This window comes from Nipponia nippon, unplaced genomic scaffold (genome assembly GCF_047370975.1).
Source record: "Nipponia nippon isolate SJK-2023a ecotype South Korea unplaced genomic scaffold, ASM4737097v1 scaffold_10, whole genome shotgun sequence".
Taxonomy (NCBI): domain Eukaryota; kingdom Metazoa; phylum Chordata; class Aves; order Pelecaniformes; family Threskiornithidae; genus Nipponia; species Nipponia nippon.
The window spans coordinates 34,274,739-34,295,147 of NW_028262291.1; the positions used below are offsets into that span (position 1 = coordinate 34,274,739).

Consider the following 20,409-nt stretch of genomic DNA (forward strand, 5'->3'; position numbering starts at 1 on the left):
GCTGTAGGCCAACAAGAAAAATGTCTAGTCTTAATATGAAGACATAAGGAGATGAAGAATTCACCACATTAGCTTGTTCTAGTAGTTAATCATTTTCTGTCTCTCATTCTTCACTTGCATTTGTCTGGCTTTATAATTCCTGCACTCAGTCCTCAGTACGACTTCGTCTGCTCAGAGCCCTTTCCTGCTAGCGTTTTATGCCTCCAACAGCACCAATTCATTAATCAAGCCATAAATCAAGTCATCTTCTTTTCAGTAAGTCAGACAGGTTGAGCACTGTAAGTGTTCTACAATACGGCATTTTCTTTAGATCTTGAATAATTACCAAGTTTCTTTTGCACCTTCCCCAGCTTTTCAACAACCTTTGAAAATAAATATCCTGCATATGATTAGTCTCATGAGTACCACAAACGGAAGAAAAGCAACCTGGTGCTTCTACTCACTATTCCCATGTTTATGCATTCAAGGATTGATTTCACCCTTTTTGCCACAGTATCTCACTGGAGTGAAACTGCTCCATACTCTGACGACCCCGATGCATTTCAGACCGCTGTTTTCCAGGGTAGGGTTTCTGATTACACATCTCCTAATCTCCTATCTGGTTCCCACATGCATAACTTTGCATTTGGCTGTAGTAAAAGGCTTTTTACTTGAATGTGTCTGATCTGCTAGGTGATCCAGCCTGCTCTATATAAATGCTTTCCCCTCATCATTGCCATTCTACCAGGCTTCCTAATACCTGCATATTTTTTCAGCAGTGAGTTTATACTTACTTCTAGGGCAAAGTTGAATAACAAATGTTGAATAGCACTGAATCTAAAATTCATCCTAATACTACTTCCGTGGCTTTTGCAAAGCACAGGTGACATGGCTTTATTCTGTTCTGCTTTGTGTCCAGCAGACAAACTTGGCTGGACTGTTTTCCCTGTGCTTCAACCATCCTGTGCCCTATGTTTCTCTCAGTAAATGGGAGTCATCCAGGTACAAAGGTTCAGCACTGCCCCTGATCGGAATGCTATACACAAAGAAGCATTCGGTGAAAAAACAACTTAAGAAATAAAGTCAAGCAGAATTCACATCCCGTACATGTATTCACTCCTGTCCAGTGAGGACCATGTTATCTCTTCATGGAGCCGCAGAAGGTATGGCTAGAAAGTACTTTAAGAGCATCTCGAGTCATCTACCTGCTCATGGCAGGATGTTTAAATTATTCTCGACATTTTTTTTCCAAGATTATTTTGATGCTGGAAAATACATCCCTAGATTTTCATATTCTTTGTCAGATTCTCTATCAGTTAATATTTTTTTTCCCTGAACTGCTGTTAGCCTTGCTGGTGCACATCTATTGGGATTATCAACTTTGCCATTTTTTAATATTGGCATAGAACAGACACTCCTCTAGTATTCTGATATTTCCTCACTTTTACAGGATTTATGAAATATCAATATCAGCAGGCTAGAAATAAGCTCTATTAGTATTCCCATGTAAGCTATCCAGACCTGCTGATTTTAAAATATTTACCCCCACTACATACTTTACATTCCTCCTGGTCCCTAACGGAGTGGAAAATTTTTCATCAGCCCATGTGATATAAGTGCATCATCTTTCTTCTTTCCAAATGCAGAACAGAAATATTTATTGAATATTTGTCTTTTCTGCAACATTATCATTTCATCATCTGCATCAAGCAGCAGCATGTACCCTTGTTAAGACTTCTGTTGTTCTTAATATACTCTTAACTGATTTTATTGTCTTAAGGCCTGCCAGCCAAGGATTTTCCTCTGTTGTCTTTTTTTTTGTCTGTTTTTACATTCTATAACTTCTAATTTATATTGATTGCTATGTATTTCCCATTTTATCCATTTGCTATGTAGGCTTTTTATTTTCTAACTATGCATTCACTTCGTACATTGACCCAGGATGGCATTTTAAACAACATTGTTCTCCATTATGCTTATGAAAACGAGACTTTTTTTAATCCAGTGACTCTTAAACAGCTTCCGGTTATCTTCCATATTTTTCTGTCTGAGCTTCTTTTCCTCAACTTTGCTGTGTTTTCTCCTGCTCTCTTGGATTCAGTTGTCTCTGAGAGACTCTTCTTCCCCAACGGTATCTTATGCTTTGTTATTGTTTGATACATTGAGCCATTATGCATTAAAGCACCTGTGGATCTGAGTTACTAATACTTCCAGAATACTCAATGGTTGTCCTTAAGAGAGAGCATATCCTCCTTACGCTGTCTTCTTCTCATGCTCCTCTTCTACTCACTCTCTCATTGGAGACAAACTAAACCAAGAGATTTTACTGTATAAATTATTGCAGCAGGTTTCAGAATGCTGGTGAAATTAATTTTCTTCTTAACAATTAATATCTCTGATTTTGTGTTGCTACCTCCACTCTTAGCAGCAGTATATAAAGAGCTGAAGAATTCCTCCTTTCTTTGATCTTTGTGGCATTGGTTCAGTTTGTCCATAAGGCTGAGTTACACAACAGTTCCACTAGAAATAGGGTCCTTTTGCATTGTTCATTAACTATCGTGTGCTCACAGCCCAGAAAGCCAACCATATCCTGGGCTGCATCAAAAGCAGCATGGCCAGCAGGTTGAGGGAGGTGATTCTCCCCCTCTACTCTGCTCTCATGAGACCCCCACCTGGAGTACTGTGTCCAGCTGTGGGGCCCCCAGCATAAGAAGGACATCGACCTGTTGGAGCAGGTCCAGAGGAGGGCCACGAAGATGATCAGAGGGCTGGAGCACCTCTCCTATGAGGACAGGCTGAGAGAGTTGGGGTTCTTCACCCTGGAGAGGAGAAGGCTCCAGGGAGACCTTATTGCAGCCTTCCAGTACCTGAAGCGGGCCTACAAGAAAGCTGGAGAGGGACTTTTTACAAGGGTGTGTAGTGGTAGGACAAGGGGTAATGGCTTTAAACTGAAAGAGGGTAGATTTAGATTAGATACAAGGAAGAAATTCTTCACTATGATGGTGGTGAGGCACTGGAACAAGTTGCCCAGAGAAGCTGTGGTTGCCTCATCCCTGGAAGTGTTCAAGGCCAGGTTGGCTGGGGCATTGAGCAACCTGGTCTAGTGGAAGGTGTCCCTACCCATGGCAGGGGGGCTGGAACTAGATGATCTTTAAGATCCCTTCCAACCCAAAACGTTCTATGATTCTATGATCTTCGCTGATATTTCACTGTTACCTTATTTTTGTTATGTCACTTTCAGAATGCATTACATATGAATATTTTTCCCATTCAAATGTATAGCCTCGGGCACAGAGAAGTTCGTCTGACGTTCATCACACAGGACCGAAGATAATACCCAGAAGCCTGGACGAGCAGCCACCTAACTTCATCATCTCTTTCAGCTGCCATATACATGCAGATGATGAAGAACACATCAAAGTGATACACAAGGAGATTACTGCACTTTTTAAAAAAGTAGCTTTTTCCTTTCCTTCCTTTCCTTTTGGATCTTGTCATTGTCCTGGTAGCAGTCCTGCAACAAACACATGACCCCAACTAAAGTCATGGGTCAGATGGGGTAGGAGCCAAATGGTCCCAAATCTTTTTGATGACTAAGAAGAGTCACATGAAAAAGACTGTCTGTCTCTACAGATATGCTAAATAAATAACTACTTCATCAAATATTCATCTATATCTTATACAGCAAAGCTCCCCATCAATAGGCAGCACCCCAGCACAGACTGCATAGGGATAGCCACAATATTATCTAAAGAGTAAGTTTTCATTTTGGAAAGTTATTAAGGAGACTTTTTGTGAAGAATTTCATGGGATTAAGTAAGTACATAGCCCTGAAGAATGTTTAGTTCATGACATGTCCAAAAGAAATGAGGCTTTCTGTCATATTGTAATCTATAATTATCAGATATTTTACACTGACTAGAAATGCCAGCTTAACAATACCCAGCCCAGTGAACTTTAAAACCATAATTTGTAGGACTTTCTATTCTAGAAAAGATGAGAAATGATGCTCCAGATAGCAAATAATCCCAGTCATTCTGCGAAACTTCCAGTTACAACTAGTATAACTGATGCTGGTAATGAGAAATCAACCTCAGAAATATAAGCACAAAAATAGATCAAGTGAGCTGGAACTTGAGCAAAGGTCCTGATGTACCTTTCAGCTCCCCAGCTGTGAAAGTCATCTGCACAATTACTTGTGACTCTTCATCTATGGACTGATCCAGTTCTTAACAGTGCTGCAAACATGGAGGATTGTCCCAATTTCTTAATGTGATATACTTACACCTACATCCCAGTAACTTCATTCTGTATTAGCTATCCTCTGCCTACAAGAATATTGTGATCCTTTGCTTTCCATCTGCTGTAATTCCCTATTTACTCAGTCGTGAGAGGTGGACACTTCTGGATGATCCTAAGGAGATGGAACGAGTTCTCCGCTGATGACAGATGGAGCCAGATGAGTAGCTCAGGCTTGTTTCTTGACTTCTGGGTAGCTGAAGTCAGGCAAAATAATCCCAGACTGATGGTGAAACTAGGTACTTTCTGTTTCATAACACCCTGACCAACTACATGAGACAGATCCTAACTGGTCAAATGAGAGTCAGAAAGAAGCCCAAATTAGGCTCTGAAGCATAAGTAAATCTCACTTCTTTCATTTGACCTCTATCAAACCTGTGCCATCAAATGCTTTCAGAAGTTTTTTTCATAGTTGTCTTTGCAAATGGGAACTAAATCCCCTCTTTTATATCCTTCCAAAGGAAAAATGCAAGTTAATAGAAGGGGAATTTGAGAGTAAAAGTGCCAGTACTGAATTTTGAGGCTTCAGAAAAAAAGCCATAGTTGCTTTTTGATTCAAAGCCATTTTAAATTTTGTTGTAACGTTAGGCATGCTATTAGGGAGAAATATTCTATCATAGTTTAACACAGCCAAAGATGATATCAGCTTATAAAATCCTTTTGGAGTCAGCTACATTTTCAGTAGGCTTTTTTCTTAAGGGATATCTATACTAATACAAGCAATATTAAGGGTTCTTTATTAGCCAGTCTCAGAGGTACAGACTGAACCATCAATTGATGTTCCTCTCAACCCCCTAATAAGACCAGAGGACAAAGAAATAGTACATCTTCTCCAAATAAGCTGTTTCTCTAGCATGATCCCAGACATGAACCACCGCTACTAACTATATTGCACTGACTAGAAAACATTTATGCGCTCATAATTCTGTGAATGTTTAACTGTTACTTATCTGCAAAAACATCACTGCGGCACAAATAAAACCCAGATAAACTAGGAATTCACAAGCCCTGCTTCCCTATGTTTTCCCTCACTTCTCCCTTACACTACAAGACATCCATTACCTTTCTCTCTCTCTCAATTTTTACATTCCCTGTATTCTCAGTGCCCTTGCCTCATGATAAGGATGAGGAAAAATTACAAAAGTTCATTACCAGGGGGGCAGATCAGAAGTCAAGTTAACACTTTCTGGCAGAGCAAATTCACTAGACTTGTGCTAATAATCTTTTTTTTAGGGCATTTTTGGCATAGCAGAACAACGTCTTCTGGATGTCCCAAGAATCTATGTTTACAGAAGTAACCTTAGAAATGTCTAAAACTGATGGGCAAACAACTAGTGAAAAGATGCAGGTAGATGAGTCGATGCCCATGCTGCCCCCGCCTGCTGACAGCAGCCCTGTAACCCCAGCTGGCAGTTCCTAGGTGCAGACATTGCTGGGCAGTTCTTGTGTCCCTTTGTTGTGATCCATGAATATTGACACTGTGAGACCCAACTCCTTTCTTTCCAAGAGAGTAAAAAATGGTGCTGTCATGTTCCCTGAGGCTGGCAGATAGCTGTATGAAAATTAGGGCAACTGGATGTGCCCTGAGGAGTTGGGCACAAGCAAATCAGGCGTCCCTGGGGAAAAATCCACCTAGTAGCTTTATATTTCACTGTTTGTGTTGATCTCCTCCCACCTGCTGGATGACGGAGGGAGATAAAATAATCTGCAAGAAGTTCTTCTTACAGCGTCAGAACAACTCCTCTGCGACTTTTGTCCATTCTGGTATCTGGGTATGCAAAGGCAATAATTTGAAAAAAAGTACAGGTTACCAGGCTGAGTAACAAATACAAACTCTGTCACTGACGGGAGCTAATACAGGTTTCTCTGTGACACTGAAAAATTTCCAACAATCTTATCTGGCAGCAACCTCCACCAGCTAGCCCTTATTCAGACCCCAGAGCTGGCTAAGCACACGGTCTTTTAGCTCTGTCATCTGAGGCAAACATAATAGCTCTGCAGAGCTGTCTGTCATCCACACAGAGCAGGAGGTCAAGGGGTGCACTGATGTATGCTTCATGCCTGCACCCTGCATGCCATTGAGTTTGAAAGACCAAAACGTGCTGGAATTATCTCAGCAAATTTCAGTCCCTGCCTCCAGGGCTTTATAGGCACTGGGATCTGAAAAATGAAGCCTTGCTGGATATTACATTTCAGGACCAAGACCAATCCAATTTACAGTGGCTCCGATATCCACTCAAACTTGCAGCCTTAGGTTTATCTCAGCAAAGCTGTTTGAGCAAGGTTTTTTTTCAGGTTGCTTTATACTTACCTACAGTGGTTGGAATGTGTCATATGATAGTGGAGTTTTTCCTTTAAAATAGGCACCGAACCCATTTCAAGAATGAGTTCTTTTGTTTGCTTTAAAAGGTATAAAGACTTCTTTTAAAGAATGTGAACACGTTGGTTGCACAACTTCACAATGTACAGAAAATGATTGAATTCCATATAACCACAAAATATTAGATCTCAAAGCAAATAGACCTATTTGGGGTCATCATACAGTCTTCATTATTGTGAATAATGTTGTCTAGGGGAGTAGATTTGTGGGATGGAAATTAGGTCAAAATTTCAAGGATAGTAAGTGAAACAGATTGTAAAAAGTTTTCTTGAAAGGCTGAAAAGAAAAATAGGTTGGCCTTGTCACTCTATGTATCTTCAGACAGCTGCAGATAAGAAACTTTCCTTGAATCCAGGGACTTTCCTGTAAGGTGAGGAAAATATTTATAGTAGCATAAAAAAAGGACCAAATGCAAAACCACATGTGTGAATGATCATCATTAGCCATTGGCATTTATGGTGGGCAGAGCGGCATGTGTCATCTTGTTTATTTTTTATTCTAGGGATGTACATGGGTCTTGATGCTTTCTGCAAGTGATTCTCCAGGCCTGCATCACAAAAAAAAAAAAAAAAAAAAAAGCCAGCCCTGTACATTCAGATGGTCACACTGTTATGCCAATGTTTTTAGGGTTTCAGTGTAAGGTCCCTTATTACTCCTTCTTCGATGTTTGTGTGTCTGTCTATATGTTCATGAACAGTTCCTAGCAATGGATCGAATAAGCAGTCCTATAACTGCTGGTGGAAGTTTTATCATTAGAAAGTACACTAATGTTGCTGTGAGACATGAAACTGCGGCTATTTGAGATATAGGGTCAGGTATGCCAAGACCTTACTTCTTTTTGAAGAGTTGTATAGTCTTAAACAGAGCTACTTTTGGTACTGAAAGTCTTGGGAGGTTTTGGAAGTGTTGATGCAAATGCAGAAGATGGCTTATTTGTATGTGTGAGAGTTGCTCTATTTCATACATGCTCACTGACTCCCCGGTGAGTAAATGATACACATTTTCTCTCCAGCTAAGTGTCAAATTGGAATGAAAATTATACCACCTGACCACTTATACACAAGTTTTATGTCTAGCATGCACCATTTATGTTGAATTTATGACACTGCTGAATTTTCCAGAACTTCTTACAGCAGTTTTGTGTGCTTACACTGGGCTATGTTTGGTTAATAATCTTTTAATTTCTTGAGTGTGACTTCTACTCATGCAGAGTGGCTCAGGTTTAACATACAGGACTACTTTACACTTAAAAAAAAAAAAAATCACATTTCACAGAAAGAGTCTTGAACTGCATTGGGCTTGATATGAAATGTTGCCCTCCTCTGTAGCCCCAGAATAGAAGGAGCTTGGCATTCTGAGAGTGGTACAAAGTGGTATTGTTAAACAGACGCTAATTAGGATGGGATTTCATGTTGCTAAGAGCTAAGTCTTTGGTATGCAACAGAGCCAAACAGCAAGGGCAAAGTGTAACTATTTAAGGCTGAAGTTTGCTATTTAAAGGAAAATGTTCATCCATACCCAAACGTTAGCTGCAGTCAGGAAAGTGTTTCTGTACCAATGACAAGATGACGGGCTGTCACGATTCCACCCAGTCAGTCCAGATCAAATGTGCTCAGGATATAAGCCAAGAGATTATTTTTTCCAACCTGCCAGCATCAAAAGCACCATCTGTGATCGATTTTGTGATAATGGAGTAAACAGCTACTGGAAATTCAGGGCAGTTCCCAGAGATTTTGGTCTCTGGGAGGAATGAATATGAGCTTGCGGGAGTAGCACAGCTGCTGCTACCCGAAATCTGCTGTCTCTTCTGCAGAGGCTGAAAGATATGACCCAGTCACAAACCCATGTGAGCATAACCTCTTGCAAGCAGGGGGATTTTGCCTGATCCTGTGCAGGAAAATTGGTGGCAGATGTCCTGAATCTTCTCTCCTTTAGGCCAACATGCCCACAATTCACAGAGTATTTTTTATGACAGCAGGCTTGCCTTAAATATAAACCTAGTCAGTCTAAGCCCAGATAATAAACGATGGGCACTGATTTCAGACAAGACTATAGAAATTTGGAATCAGTATTCTGCATTTCCATATGGCTGCAGAGTGCTTTGCAGAAGGAATGTAAAGCTAGCAGTGCAGGCTCAAAAGCTCTCCTAGGCTTAAAAGCAAAGGAACCCTTTCTTGCACTAATGGTGGCATTAGTTTTGCTCATTAGGAGAATCACATTATAATTTTGATCCAGCAGAAAAATATTTTGTTAAAGAAGTTCTTAATTTATAAAAGGCTTAATATAAGGCTTTTGATTTCTGTGATGTCTTCTGAGAAGCTAAATAATCTTTGGGCAAACATAAATGGCAATGACTGTAATGTTAATTTGTCCTTAAGAGAAAAAAACAAGGCTGAGAGGAGACAAGTGTCTTGTACAGAAACATCAGGCTTGAATTTTGACCTGTTGCAAGGGTCAGAGTGGGTCTAGCTTTAACAAAAATTAGAAAAAAGTCTTAAGGTGCTTAGTGGATTTGCACCAAAGAGAAAACTGGTTCTTTGAACTAACGCCGGAACTGAACATAGCTAAGGTATGCAACCATTGCCCTAGGAACACCTTTTCCTACTCCCCTGCACAGTCCCGTATGTTTGTCTGGTAAAACAATCCAATGCTTATCTGCTTTTTAGGAATAATTGCCCAGGTGCCCCCCGAGTCAGGATGATATGATAGCACGTGCATCCAGAGGCTGGTTTGGGGCTGAGTCGCAGCACCCCTCCAACGGAGAGCCCATAACAAGTCTATGGCTGCTCATACTCCCTTTCCCCTCTGACTCCTCAGAGCTGTACCACCACGATGCTCCCTAGGAACAGCCTGGGTGTAGCTCACATTTGTCTGATCCAAGGTTTCTATTTATTTCAGCTGAAGAAAAATCTCCATTAGCTGTAATTAGCAGAGGGCCTAAGCGGTGCAGATGCACAGTTGTGTTTATGTCTGTCAGGGGGCAATGACTGACTCTCCCACTGGGAAGTTTGTTTCCCTGGTAAGACAGAATTTGCTAAACTGTAAAGAGACGAATTGAGAGTCGCCGAGTGTTTAGGCCAGTGGCTGAATGCAATGCCAAGGAAGCACAAGGGCTCACCTCGTGTATCCTTCCCTTCGTAAGCCAGCTCAGGTTTCATGGCTTATGAGGACGCTTCGCTGGATGCAATTAAGTCTTGTGTGGTGGAACTTTTCTGTTTAAAATGAGGCCTTCATAGAGCTTTGTGCTGTGAAATCTTTCTGAAAATATTACCAGATAAATCTTTCACGCTTGTAGGAATTTGGAAACCAATTTAAAAGAGTGCGAGTTAGCGATGTTACATTTTAGAAGAATGACAGAGGGCTTTACAGGCGCGGGTATGCACGGCTGAGCAACCGCCCCGCCAGAAGGTGTGTCCCTCTGACTCTGCACCCAGTTGTCCCTATACACAGCCCGTTTTCCCATCGTAAAATGTACACGCAGAAAAGTTGAACCAGGCAAAGGCATCGCCCATTCTCGGGACACCCGGTTTTTGGTGGGTTTCCTCGAGGTACCAGAGCCGCGAATGAAACACCCCAAGGAGAAACCCGCCCGCCCGCGCGCCCGCCCGCCGCGCCGCCGCCGGCCACCAGGTGGCGCCCGAGCACAGGGCCGGGGCAGCCGCGCGCCAGTCCGCCGGCGAGCGCCGGGGTCAGGAGGGGGCCGGCGCCTTTCCGCGGTTTTAGATAATACGCTCATTACGATAACGTATTAAGCGTTACGCAGTTATACAGACAATATGCGTATGTGTGCATGGGTAGGTACATTGTTACATATATATGCATACGTAAATACATAATATTATCAGTGTGTTTTATAACAACTACAAATGTAAAGGCAGTTCTGACCAGAAGAAAACCCCGAGGGGAAAGGCTGAACTGGAACACCCCCGATTTAAACAGCCAGAGAAAGCCCTTGCCGGTGGGACAGCTTTGCCCCTGACGGCCTAGGCAGAGCGACTGTGCAGCCGGGAAGGTGCGCTGAAGTGTCGCCAGTGCCGAGGGGCCCCGGGGCGCCCGCTCGCCCCCTCGGCGGCTCCCCCGCTGAGCCGCCCATGCTTCTTAGAATCATAGAATCACAGAATCGTCAAGGTTGGAAAAGACCCTTAAGATCATCGAGTCCAACCTTGCTAGCACTGCCAAGTCCATCTATACCATGTCTTCAAGCACCACATCTATCCGTTCTTTAAATACCTCCAGGGATGGAGACTCAACCACTTCCCTGGGCAGCCTGTTCCAGTGCTTGACCACCCTCTCGGTGAAGAAGTTTTTCCTAACATCCAACCTAATCCTCCCCTGGTGCAGGTTGAGGCCGTTTCCTCTCGTCCTATCACTCGTTACTAGGGAGAAGACACCGACCCCCACCTCACTACAACCTCCTTTCAGGGAGTTGTAGAGAGCACAACACGAGTTGTAGAGAACTCGCACTTCCCAGCCGACTGAGCATTTGCAGGCTGAGTTCTGACCTCCTACTGTGTGCAATTAACACTAATTAAGCAAATAATTAAAAATTACCCATGACATCCTTTGCAGAAGGTCCTAACTCAGTTTTGTGCTGGAGCTGTTTTAATTATCTGTCCGTCTAGTGCTGTTCTGTGTCCTGGCGTGGGTTTCTGAGGGCACAAGGAGACACAGTACATCCCTACACCAGGACTGAGGTTACGGGGCTGCCCTAGGGCAGGGGAGGCAATCACGGACAGAGGGAGAGGCTGGGCAGCGACCTCAACTGCAGAAGCTCCTTTGCGGGCTCACAGGGCTCTGGGCAAGGGAGCACAGCAGGAGGAAACGGGTGGGAGTCTCTCGTATGGCAGCAGTCAGCGCAATGAAATCCAAGCGCCGTTGAAATGTACAGCCAGGGTGACAGATTTCTCTTACAAGGATTTTTGCCTCAGGCAGTGCGTAGAGTGAAAGACAAGTTCTAAACAATCCCTGAGCCTCCCAGGGAGTGCTCATTGATAGGAAATTACAAAATTAAAAAAAAAAAAAAATGAGATGACATTTTCAAAATTGGCACCTTTTTCTGGTCGCCCTGCTACAGGCACCCTGAGACTGGTTTTCAGAGATACCCAACCCTTGAATTTCCCAGCACCTTTGAAAGTGAGCCAAGAACATTTTGCCCAGAGGTGGAGGCACACAAAATTAGGTTTCCTTTTTAAGATGCTTGTTGGCTGTGTTTGAAAGCCATCTTATCCTTTATCAATTTTACCCCTCCCCTCCTCCAGAACTTTCTGGAAATCTTAAACTGCATCACAAAAATTATGCAGATCAGAGAAGCCACCCCTCCACCCGTTCCCTCCGTGTCCTTTCATCCTGGCAGCTGTGCTGTTTGGCAACTGTTGCTGCATGCAAGGGGGTGGGTGGGTATCAGGCAGGCAGGTACCTCCAAACTACATGGGGAAGGGTGTGCTGAAGAACGCCTGCCGCTTTGGTAATGGAGAAGAGGGCAGGGTGAGACCTTCGGGGCAGTGGGTGAAGTCTTGGTGACATGATACTGTGGTGGAAAGACTGTGAATTTGTTCCTTGCACATGGATAGTTTCCCTCTATGACTGAGATGAAAGGTTTGAGATTTTGTCCATGTGCTTTCAGACGTGACAGAAGAGAGGAGAGTGTGCACGTTCTCTCTGTATGTCGTACCTCTGTGGGTGCTTGCATCCTGGGCCACGTGGTGGCACATCCTGGGCTCCTCATCAGTGCTTCCTTCTAACCCCATCCAGTCAAAGTACTATCAGACACTGCTTGCTTAGGGTGCCTGCTGACATCATAGAATCATAGAATCGTTAAGGTTGGAAAAGACCCTTAAGATCATCTAGTCCAACCGTTAACCTAGCACTGCCAAGTCCACCACTAAACCATGTCCTCGAGCACCACGTCTACCCTTCTTTTAAATGCCTCCAGGGATGGAGATTCAACCACTTCCCTGGGGAGCCTGTTCCAATGCCTGACTACCTCGATTTGCCAGTGCTGTCCGTTAAAACCAATTTGCAATATCATTTGAACCTGCCTATGGCAGCTTGTAACATCTACAAGTGGGAGTTACTGCTTTGAGCTGCTACTAGCCCTTTGGGAATGGTACAGCAATGCTTTCCTTGCCAACTGGGCAGGGGGGAAGCTCCAGGACTGACCCCAGGACTCAGTTAACAGTATGAAAGCAGGGTTGTCCTCCCCTCCCCAGCCACAGGCACTATCACATCCTATTATTTGTCTTCCAAAAGAGATCTGTGCTTTTTCTGCTGTTTTTGTGGATCACCATGGAAACTGGCAGGAACAGAGCTGTGCCAGGGAGGCGCTCAGCAACTGCTGCTGTCAGAGTACTTTGGGGATCTCGCCCGTGGAGAGACAGAACCCTCTCCAAGGCTGCTCACCTCCAGGTGACCGCTCTTGGGAGAAGCAGGCAGAGGGATCTCTGTGGGAGCTCTCAACATTTCCACCCCCCATGCGTGAGTGAAATAATTCCTCCCTTTACGCAATGCCTTGACAAGCCTGAAAGATCCCAGAGCAGAGTTCACACACATCTGGGAGTTGTGTGCCTGGCTCCGGTGTGAGACCAGGAAAGGAGCCAAAAACCTCTCCAGCTAACATAGCCTCCTTCCTGCACTCCCATGGAGGACAGCCCGCCCACTGGTTCCAGCAACGGAGGCTCTGCGAGTGGGAGTCCTACGGCAGGGATCGGTGTTCTTCTCCACACCCCATCCTGACATCTGGCAGCCGTAGGCCTGACTTCAGTGCAAGACTGGGAAGGCAGCCAAAACCCTTCCCACAGACTAGCCCCATCTCTTACTAGTGTCTTCTCTCCCCCACTCCCAGCTAGTACAGGCCACCCTGCTGGTTGTGGAGAGGCAGGGATCCTCCATCAGAGCACGGTGGTTTGTGCAGCCTCTCCTGCTCTGACGACAGAGCTGCCCCGGGTGCCCATGCTGAAGTTCTCAGATCAGCACCCAAACAGAGGGCAAGCTGGAAACCACTTTACTGAAAGTATTGATTTAACAATTCTGTAAATGGAATTGCCCCCCAGCTCTACCACAGGGGTACAGCAGGGACATGGACAACCCCTTCTCCTGGCCTACACAAACCTCTCCCATCCAACAATGCTTTTCACAGCTCTAGTGGGGATCAGACATGAGTTCACTGTCCATGGTCCCTTGTGGTCTGAGTTTTTTTGCTGAGAAACAGTTTGCAGTGATGGGTGGATGCAGAACTGTAATCAACAATAGCAGTAACAGAGGTCTGTGCTATACTGTGGAGCTCCTCTGGTGACCTGTGGCACACACTATTGCCTCCTCAGTGCTCACTCCTAGTAAACACGTCCCTCAGATGGCTGATATTTACGAACTGGGCTGCGATGACCAGTCTGTCCATATAGTTATCACTGCTGCTGCTTGTCAGAGAGTAGCAGGTTTTTATTTCTATTACTTGGCCTGAATTCAAACCAGTAACCTATAATCTGCTCCCTGCTCCCCACATGGTTTGGGTCTCTTTCCCTGGTGCAGCTTTTTGCACAGTGCTTCCAGAACCAGCTCTGTAAATAGGTATTTGCCTGGCATTTCGCAGGAAACCTGGGGAAGCAAAATGACCACAGGCTGCTGCCTGTTTTGCCTGTGCTACGCTCCTGGAGGCCAGACCTGCTCCTGCCATTCAAGGAGGGGTTGAGGGATACAGACTCTCCTTTGCAGCAGCAGAACTGTGGCCATCCTCATGTGACTGGGGCTGCAGGAGCAGCAGGTCCAGCTCTCCAGGGCTCTCCCTGGTTCCTTTCAGCACCTTGTCCCAGCTCCACCCCCTCCTCTTTCTATGCCTCCTTTTCCTCCGCAGGAGCAGCCAGGCCCCTCATCCTTAGGGCAGCAACGTTCAGATTTGCAGGTGCTGCTGAGCCAGCTCTGTCTGCGTAGTTGCAGCATCTGGGCTTGATACGGTTTTCTTGTGAGGTACATCATGTATGGCATCACTTGCACAGCGGTTACTGCTGTAGCCTGTGGACTCAGAAAAAGATTCAAAGCACGCTGTGGTATGTGGGAACCTCATGGGCTGCATACCAGCCAATGTCAGACACAGAAAGACCACACAAAACAAATGCACTTGCAAGGACTGTTTTCCTTCTCCTCAGCCTGAAGACTCCCACATGCTGTCCTCCTTCTCCCCTCTGGACCAGGAGTTTAGCAGGCACACGCAAGCATGCTGATAACAACCCCAAATTTACTTTTTAAGCTCCAGTTGTCTAATCTATGATCTAGATAAACCTATGAGAATATAAGCACTAGAAAACGTTAATTATTGTGAGAGGTGTTAAATCTGTGTATTTAAGAGAAGTTTTTTGTCACAGACTACTTTAATGATAGTTGATGGCTTCTTAATCTAGCAGAAAAAGACCTAATGCAATCTGGTACTTGGAGGCTGAAATTGGAGAAATCCAGAGATTAAACAAGGCGTGAGCTATTAATACTGAGAACAACACTGGCGTTACCCCTGGGATGACTCCCTAAGGAAAATGGGAATTCTCCATTGTTGTACTCTGTGCCAGTCAAGACTGTATATACAAAACATATGCTCTCACTCAAGTCCTGGCTTGAATAGTACACACAAGTGTCTTTATGTCCTCTGTGTGAAGTGTGACGAGATGACCATAACACGATCAAAACCAGCTGACAAAGTACTGGAGGGCAATGGTTTCCTGGCCCTCCCACTGGGTCCTCCCACGAGCAACTGGTTTATGCACTGAGGTGATCCACAGCTGCCGGTCTCCTATTTTCTGCTGCATGAACTTGTCATTGCTGACTAGAAGAGAAGCAAGGCAGGGGTATGCAGGTCTGTGTTGTGTCTGCTGGCACACTGCAAGCCCAGGAGAAACAGAGGAAGGGAACTAGGCACAAAGGCCATTTTCAACATCTTTAAGCCTCTAACATAGGTGGAATTTAGAGAACTACGATATGAAGCCTAAGTTCCCTGTGGAGAGAGACAAGTACCTCAACCCGGTGTTTCAAGGCACTGTCTCGGTTTTGTGCAAGATTTTTCCCACCTAGGACTGAGCCTTCAGGGGGCTCTGGCCCATGGACTTGGTCTGGCTGGTGTCCTTGCCCCTTTGGTAAGTTTTCAGCAGCACTCTGTCTGGAACGTAATGCTTTCTCCCACCTGCAGAACTATGACAACTTTGCCTACTAGAGACAGAGTTTCTTCCGCTTTCATTTTCTGACACCTTGTTCTTGTGTATCTTTTTGTCCTTCTATTTAGGTATCTCAGATATGGTGCTCTTAACAAAGCAGCCTGTGCTTGTGTTGTGATAATGACAGTCTAACAGTGCCAAGCTAGTCCTCTGGGATCTGCCAGAGAGTTTGTTTTGTCAATAAGATATTTGCTGTTTATAGTAAATTTTATTTTTTGCTGAATGATTTGTCTGCAAATTGTAAAGACCTGATAGAGAGAACTTGAGCAGACATATTAAAGATAACTGGCAAGGGTAATCACTTGGGAACTGTGAGATACTACTGGCTGTTCTTACAACCTTCTCCCTCTGAAGCCAAAACTATTTTTCTATTTGCATTATTTAATAGAAGCCACATTTTTAATTAAAAATTTTTAAATAATAATTTTGTTAAATAATTTAACAGAAGCAACAGGAGGCACAAGGAGGCACAGCTTTGCAGAGTATCTGTATTAAAGAAATGGCAGCACATAGTTGTGTGAGTGCTGATGTGGTTCTGGGCCTCCAGGGGTTAAAGCAAGGTGCGTGCAGGCAATTCTTGGGGAGGTACTTTGTATAAAGTTCAGTGGCTGAGGAATGTCCTGGCAGTCAAGCTCCATTGCCTGGGAAAAACACAAGACCAGATTGACATTTCAGTTAGTGATACAATCCTGTTGGCTTTGCTGGTGCAAATGAGGGAACTTGACCAGTGCCTTTAAAGGAAGAATAAAAATACCTCACAAAATCCAGATTAAGAAATACTGTGGTTGCATGCTGTGGCTGAAAGGAGTCGGGAATAGGATGGGGAGCATGAAGGGAATAGCTCCTTTTCCCATTTTGTCTTTGGCCAGCCTCAGTTCAGGAGGGGATTCTGTAAAGCACGAAGCTACCTTTTGCCCTCTGAAATACCTATAGGGAGTGACAAATCGTGTTGGTTCTGGTTATTTATTACAATTCCTTGATCATTGGGAGTAACGATTAATACAGACACACACACAACATATAGATTGTAGGCAACTGGAGTCCCTTCCAATGGGAATTGCTGGAGAAATCTCTTTGGGTGACACTGTCCCAGCAGCCAGCTCCATCTCTGCCTATATTCCTGTCTGTCCCTGCGCGGCTGGCTGAATGGGAGAGCTCCTTGCCAGATGCCTGCTTCTTTTCAGTTCTTTGCCTGTCTCCACTCGGCTCTCCACCCATCTCTGCGTAGTGCTATCCTGCTCTCTGCTTGAACCAGCTCCCTAATACATGCTTTGTCTTTTGGCTGGAGAGGACAGGCAGCTTCATTCAGCCAAATTCCCATGAAACTGGAAACGGATGAGAAATCTAAAGAGAAACAATCTTTAGGGAACTGCAAGGTCCACAGAGTCTTTGGAAATCTGACTACTTATTTGGATAATGAGGTATAGATTTCAGAGTCTGCCGTTAGTCACTCCAGTGTCCAAATCTTGACCTTATGTTTTTAGTTATATTTCAATATTTTACTCACTTCATCACATCACATCAGTCTTTTTATTTGTACGTAGCAAGTGATTTGCTACCCATTGTTTCTCTGCTGAGACATCAGTGCAAGCACACAATCAATGTGAGGAAGGACTTTACAACAAAAGTTTAGTAAACAGCAGATCTCGGACCAGGCAATATCCGTGAGCCAGATAACCACACTTAAGATCTTGTTTAACCATGCTTCGTGAATAGTGTTGCTTACAGTACTAGGAGATAATTTTGTTCAGTTCTTCTGCCTGCTTCCTCCATAGATTGTTTTAAGCCTGTTTATTTCAGACCGCCCTGTTTTGCGTGGGCAGTCTCAACAAGAGCAAAAGCACAGTTTCAGAGCATTCATGGATCTCTCGGAATCACTCAGTCTTTTCGGGGCAGACCTTACCCAACATGCCACACTCACTTTCTGGAGGAGATGAGACCACCTTTCATGGCAGCAAAGCCGGCCGTGTCAAAGGCACATGCAAATTGGCCAGAGAGATACCTGTCAGCATGACTGTCGTTATCCCCACTGAGGAGAGCTTCACAGAGAAATTTTTAAAGTATCTTCAACGAAAGTAATGTGCCTGATGATGGAATAAGTAACAAGTAGTTGCTAAAGCTGAACCAGGATGAATGACCTTTCACTTTGAAACACACCAGTCTAAGGCCCAAAGCCCTGGGGACATTCGGTCCTGGGGACCCCCCTTGGCTCCAGTCCCTTTCTCTTCCATGCGCCTGCCCTGCTCTGCTCCACATTGAGAGATACAGCGCGGGCTGCGGCAGCCCGGGGGTGGCAGCGCCTGGCCCGTGGCAGAAGGCAGCGGCCCAAGGTGCGTGCGCACCCGGCCGGCCTTCCTCGGCAGCGACATGGCCAGCTCCGTTTGACTAACACGGGTAATATATATTCATATAAGCCAATACATATTCATATCAGGGAATGCTGCATGTAAAGTAGCTCACTAAGTGGTGGCCCTATCCCTGAATAAAATATTTTGTGTGCTGGCAGCTATCATTAGAAATGCTCAAAGCCCCAGACCTGCTTGTTTGAGCCATTTTGTGTGAGGGATGGCCCAAGTAGTTGGGCAGGATGGTGTCCTCTGGTCAGGAGAGCCATCATTACACTGATTTGGTTTTCATCTCTGTCCTGGCACCAACCCCATGCCCTGGGGCTGCCTATGACCAGTGACGGGAGCTCCAGCTGGAGCCTGGGACGCTCCACCAGCCCCTGAGGGCTGTGGCGGAGGATGAAGGCAGCATGGCGCTGTGGATGCCATATCCCCGCCTGGCTGCTCCACAGAAAACACCGCTGCGCCTCAGGGCTGGGTAGGGTTTGGGAACATCAGCTCTGAAAGCTGGGAGATGACTGCAAGGGGGATCCCAGGCGACGAGGGCCCGACACCAACGCTGCCCGTTTGGCAGGCCCGAGGAAGAAGCCTGCAGCCGCCAGGAGCTCTGCCCAGGGGGCTGAGGTTCGGCTGTTGCCAAAGGCGCCTGGCAGACCAAGATGGCTGCCGGGCGCAGGGGGAGCAGCAGCGCTCCCGCCCGAGGGGGCAGCGGGCAGGCGCTCCGGGCGGCCGCGGGGAGCCCGGCCCGGTCTGCCCCGCCAGCACCGGCCCGTCCCCCGCACTCCCAGCCTCGGTGGAAGCCCCCGAGGGCGCAGGGTGGGCCGGGAGGGGGGATGTCTCCACCAGGGGCAGAGCGCGGCTGCGGCCCTTCGCCTCCTGGGCCGCCCCGGCGGCCGGAGCAGGGCGCTGCCCGCCCCACCTGCCGCGCCGCCGCGCCCGAGAAGGGGTTAAAAGCCCGGGGCGGGTGATGTCAGTTCCTGCGCTGCTCGGGAGGGCCGGCTCTGATATTTGAGCCGGGCTCTCCCGCTCGAAGGAAAAAGGGAGAGAGAACGGGAAAGTGCTGAATGGGACAGAAGCCGTGCCGGGCACCTGCCTGCCGCGCAGCCGCCCGCGGCAAGGGCCGGCGCCCCCGCCGCCGCGCCGGGTCGGGAGCCTCCGGACGCCGCCGGCTGCGCCTGTCACTGCCCCGCTCCGCCGGGGAGAGACCCCCGCGCCGGCCAAGGTGAGGGCGGGCGGGGAGGCGCTCCGGCCGCCCGGGCCCCCTCCTCGCTGCCGGGAGAGGTGTCTGCCGGCCGGGAGCCCTCGGGTGGCGAGGGGGCGGCCGGGGGCTTTGGAGGGCTGGCCTGCGCGGGGGTGGCTGTCGTAGCCTTTCTCCCCCCTCTTTTCTTCCTTCGAGGTGACGGTAAGGGGACTGGCCGGAGCGTTCTGGGGGTGACGTTGTGTCATCTCTGTTAGCTGAGGTTTGCTGCTTAAAATGAGTAGGCTGGCCTCCGGGTCCGGGACTTTGGTCCCTGAAGCTGCACGGAGGAGGTGGGGGGAGGAACGGCGACCCGAGGGGAGAAACGCAGCCCGAGAGTCCCTATGTGTCAGTCAGTCCTGCGGTCTCTTCTGTCCGCCTGGTGAGCCTCGGCGTGCGGGGAAAAACCAGGAGCCCTCTCCCTGCCTTCTGGCACTTCCACTGGTCAAGCCACCTGCACCGATGTAGAGGGATATTTTTTTTTTTTTTTTTTTCCTTTCCCTGGCCCTCAGCAAACCTTGCCCTTCCCACAGCTTGTTGCATGATTTTTTCCCCATGCTCTGCACATCCCAGGCCACGTTCGTGAATGGGAAATGACCGTGTGGCTGAACAGTTCCTGTGGCCTCGAGGTTAAAAAGCTGGGGGGTGACACTGGTTGTGAAGTGGAAAATGAGGTGACTGGGGGCAGGGAGTTGATTAATGGTATGGGGTTTCCACGCTGACTTTTGACCATCGCCCATACTGCTGACCCTCTTGGTGTTGGTGCTGTGATGTGGGAGGAAGTCTCTCTTCCTTCATGTGTTACGTTTATCATGTTTCTACTGATTCCTTTTGTAGCAAGATGGTAGCTGAAAGTTGGACCAGTATTCAGCTCCGGTGTTCAGGCAGAGTCTGTTGCATTTTACTGGCAGGTGCTAAGAACTGCGCTCCTTCTGTGCTGACCGAATCCCCTGTAACAGCCTGGGTCAACCCACTCCC

The 20,409-nt window shown here is 46.5% G+C and overlaps 1 protein-coding gene across 5 annotated transcripts in view; it reads left to right on the forward strand.

Moving 5' to 3' along the window:
• The first annotated feature begins 15,456 nt into the window (after positions 1 to 15,456).
• The window catches only part of PLEKHH1 (pleckstrin homology, MyTH4 and FERM domain containing H1), a 59,385-nt gene continuing 54,432 nt past the window's right edge, over positions 15,457 to 20,409 (forward strand). For 3 of the 5 annotated variants that reach the window (XM_087746520.1, XM_087746521.1, XM_087746524.1), the window contains exon 1: positions 19,170 to 19,416. Coding sequence is in view for 1 of the 5 variants with exons in the window: in XM_087746528.1 (XP_087602654.1) it covers positions 15,617 to 15,671 (55 nt within the window). In the remaining 4 variants the exon portion in view is untranslated. Of the gene's footprint in view, positions 15,772 to 19,169; positions 19,417 to 20,409 lie in introns of those variants that run through there. The other 2 variants (XM_087746528.1, XM_087746522.1) reach the window with 2 other exon arrangements.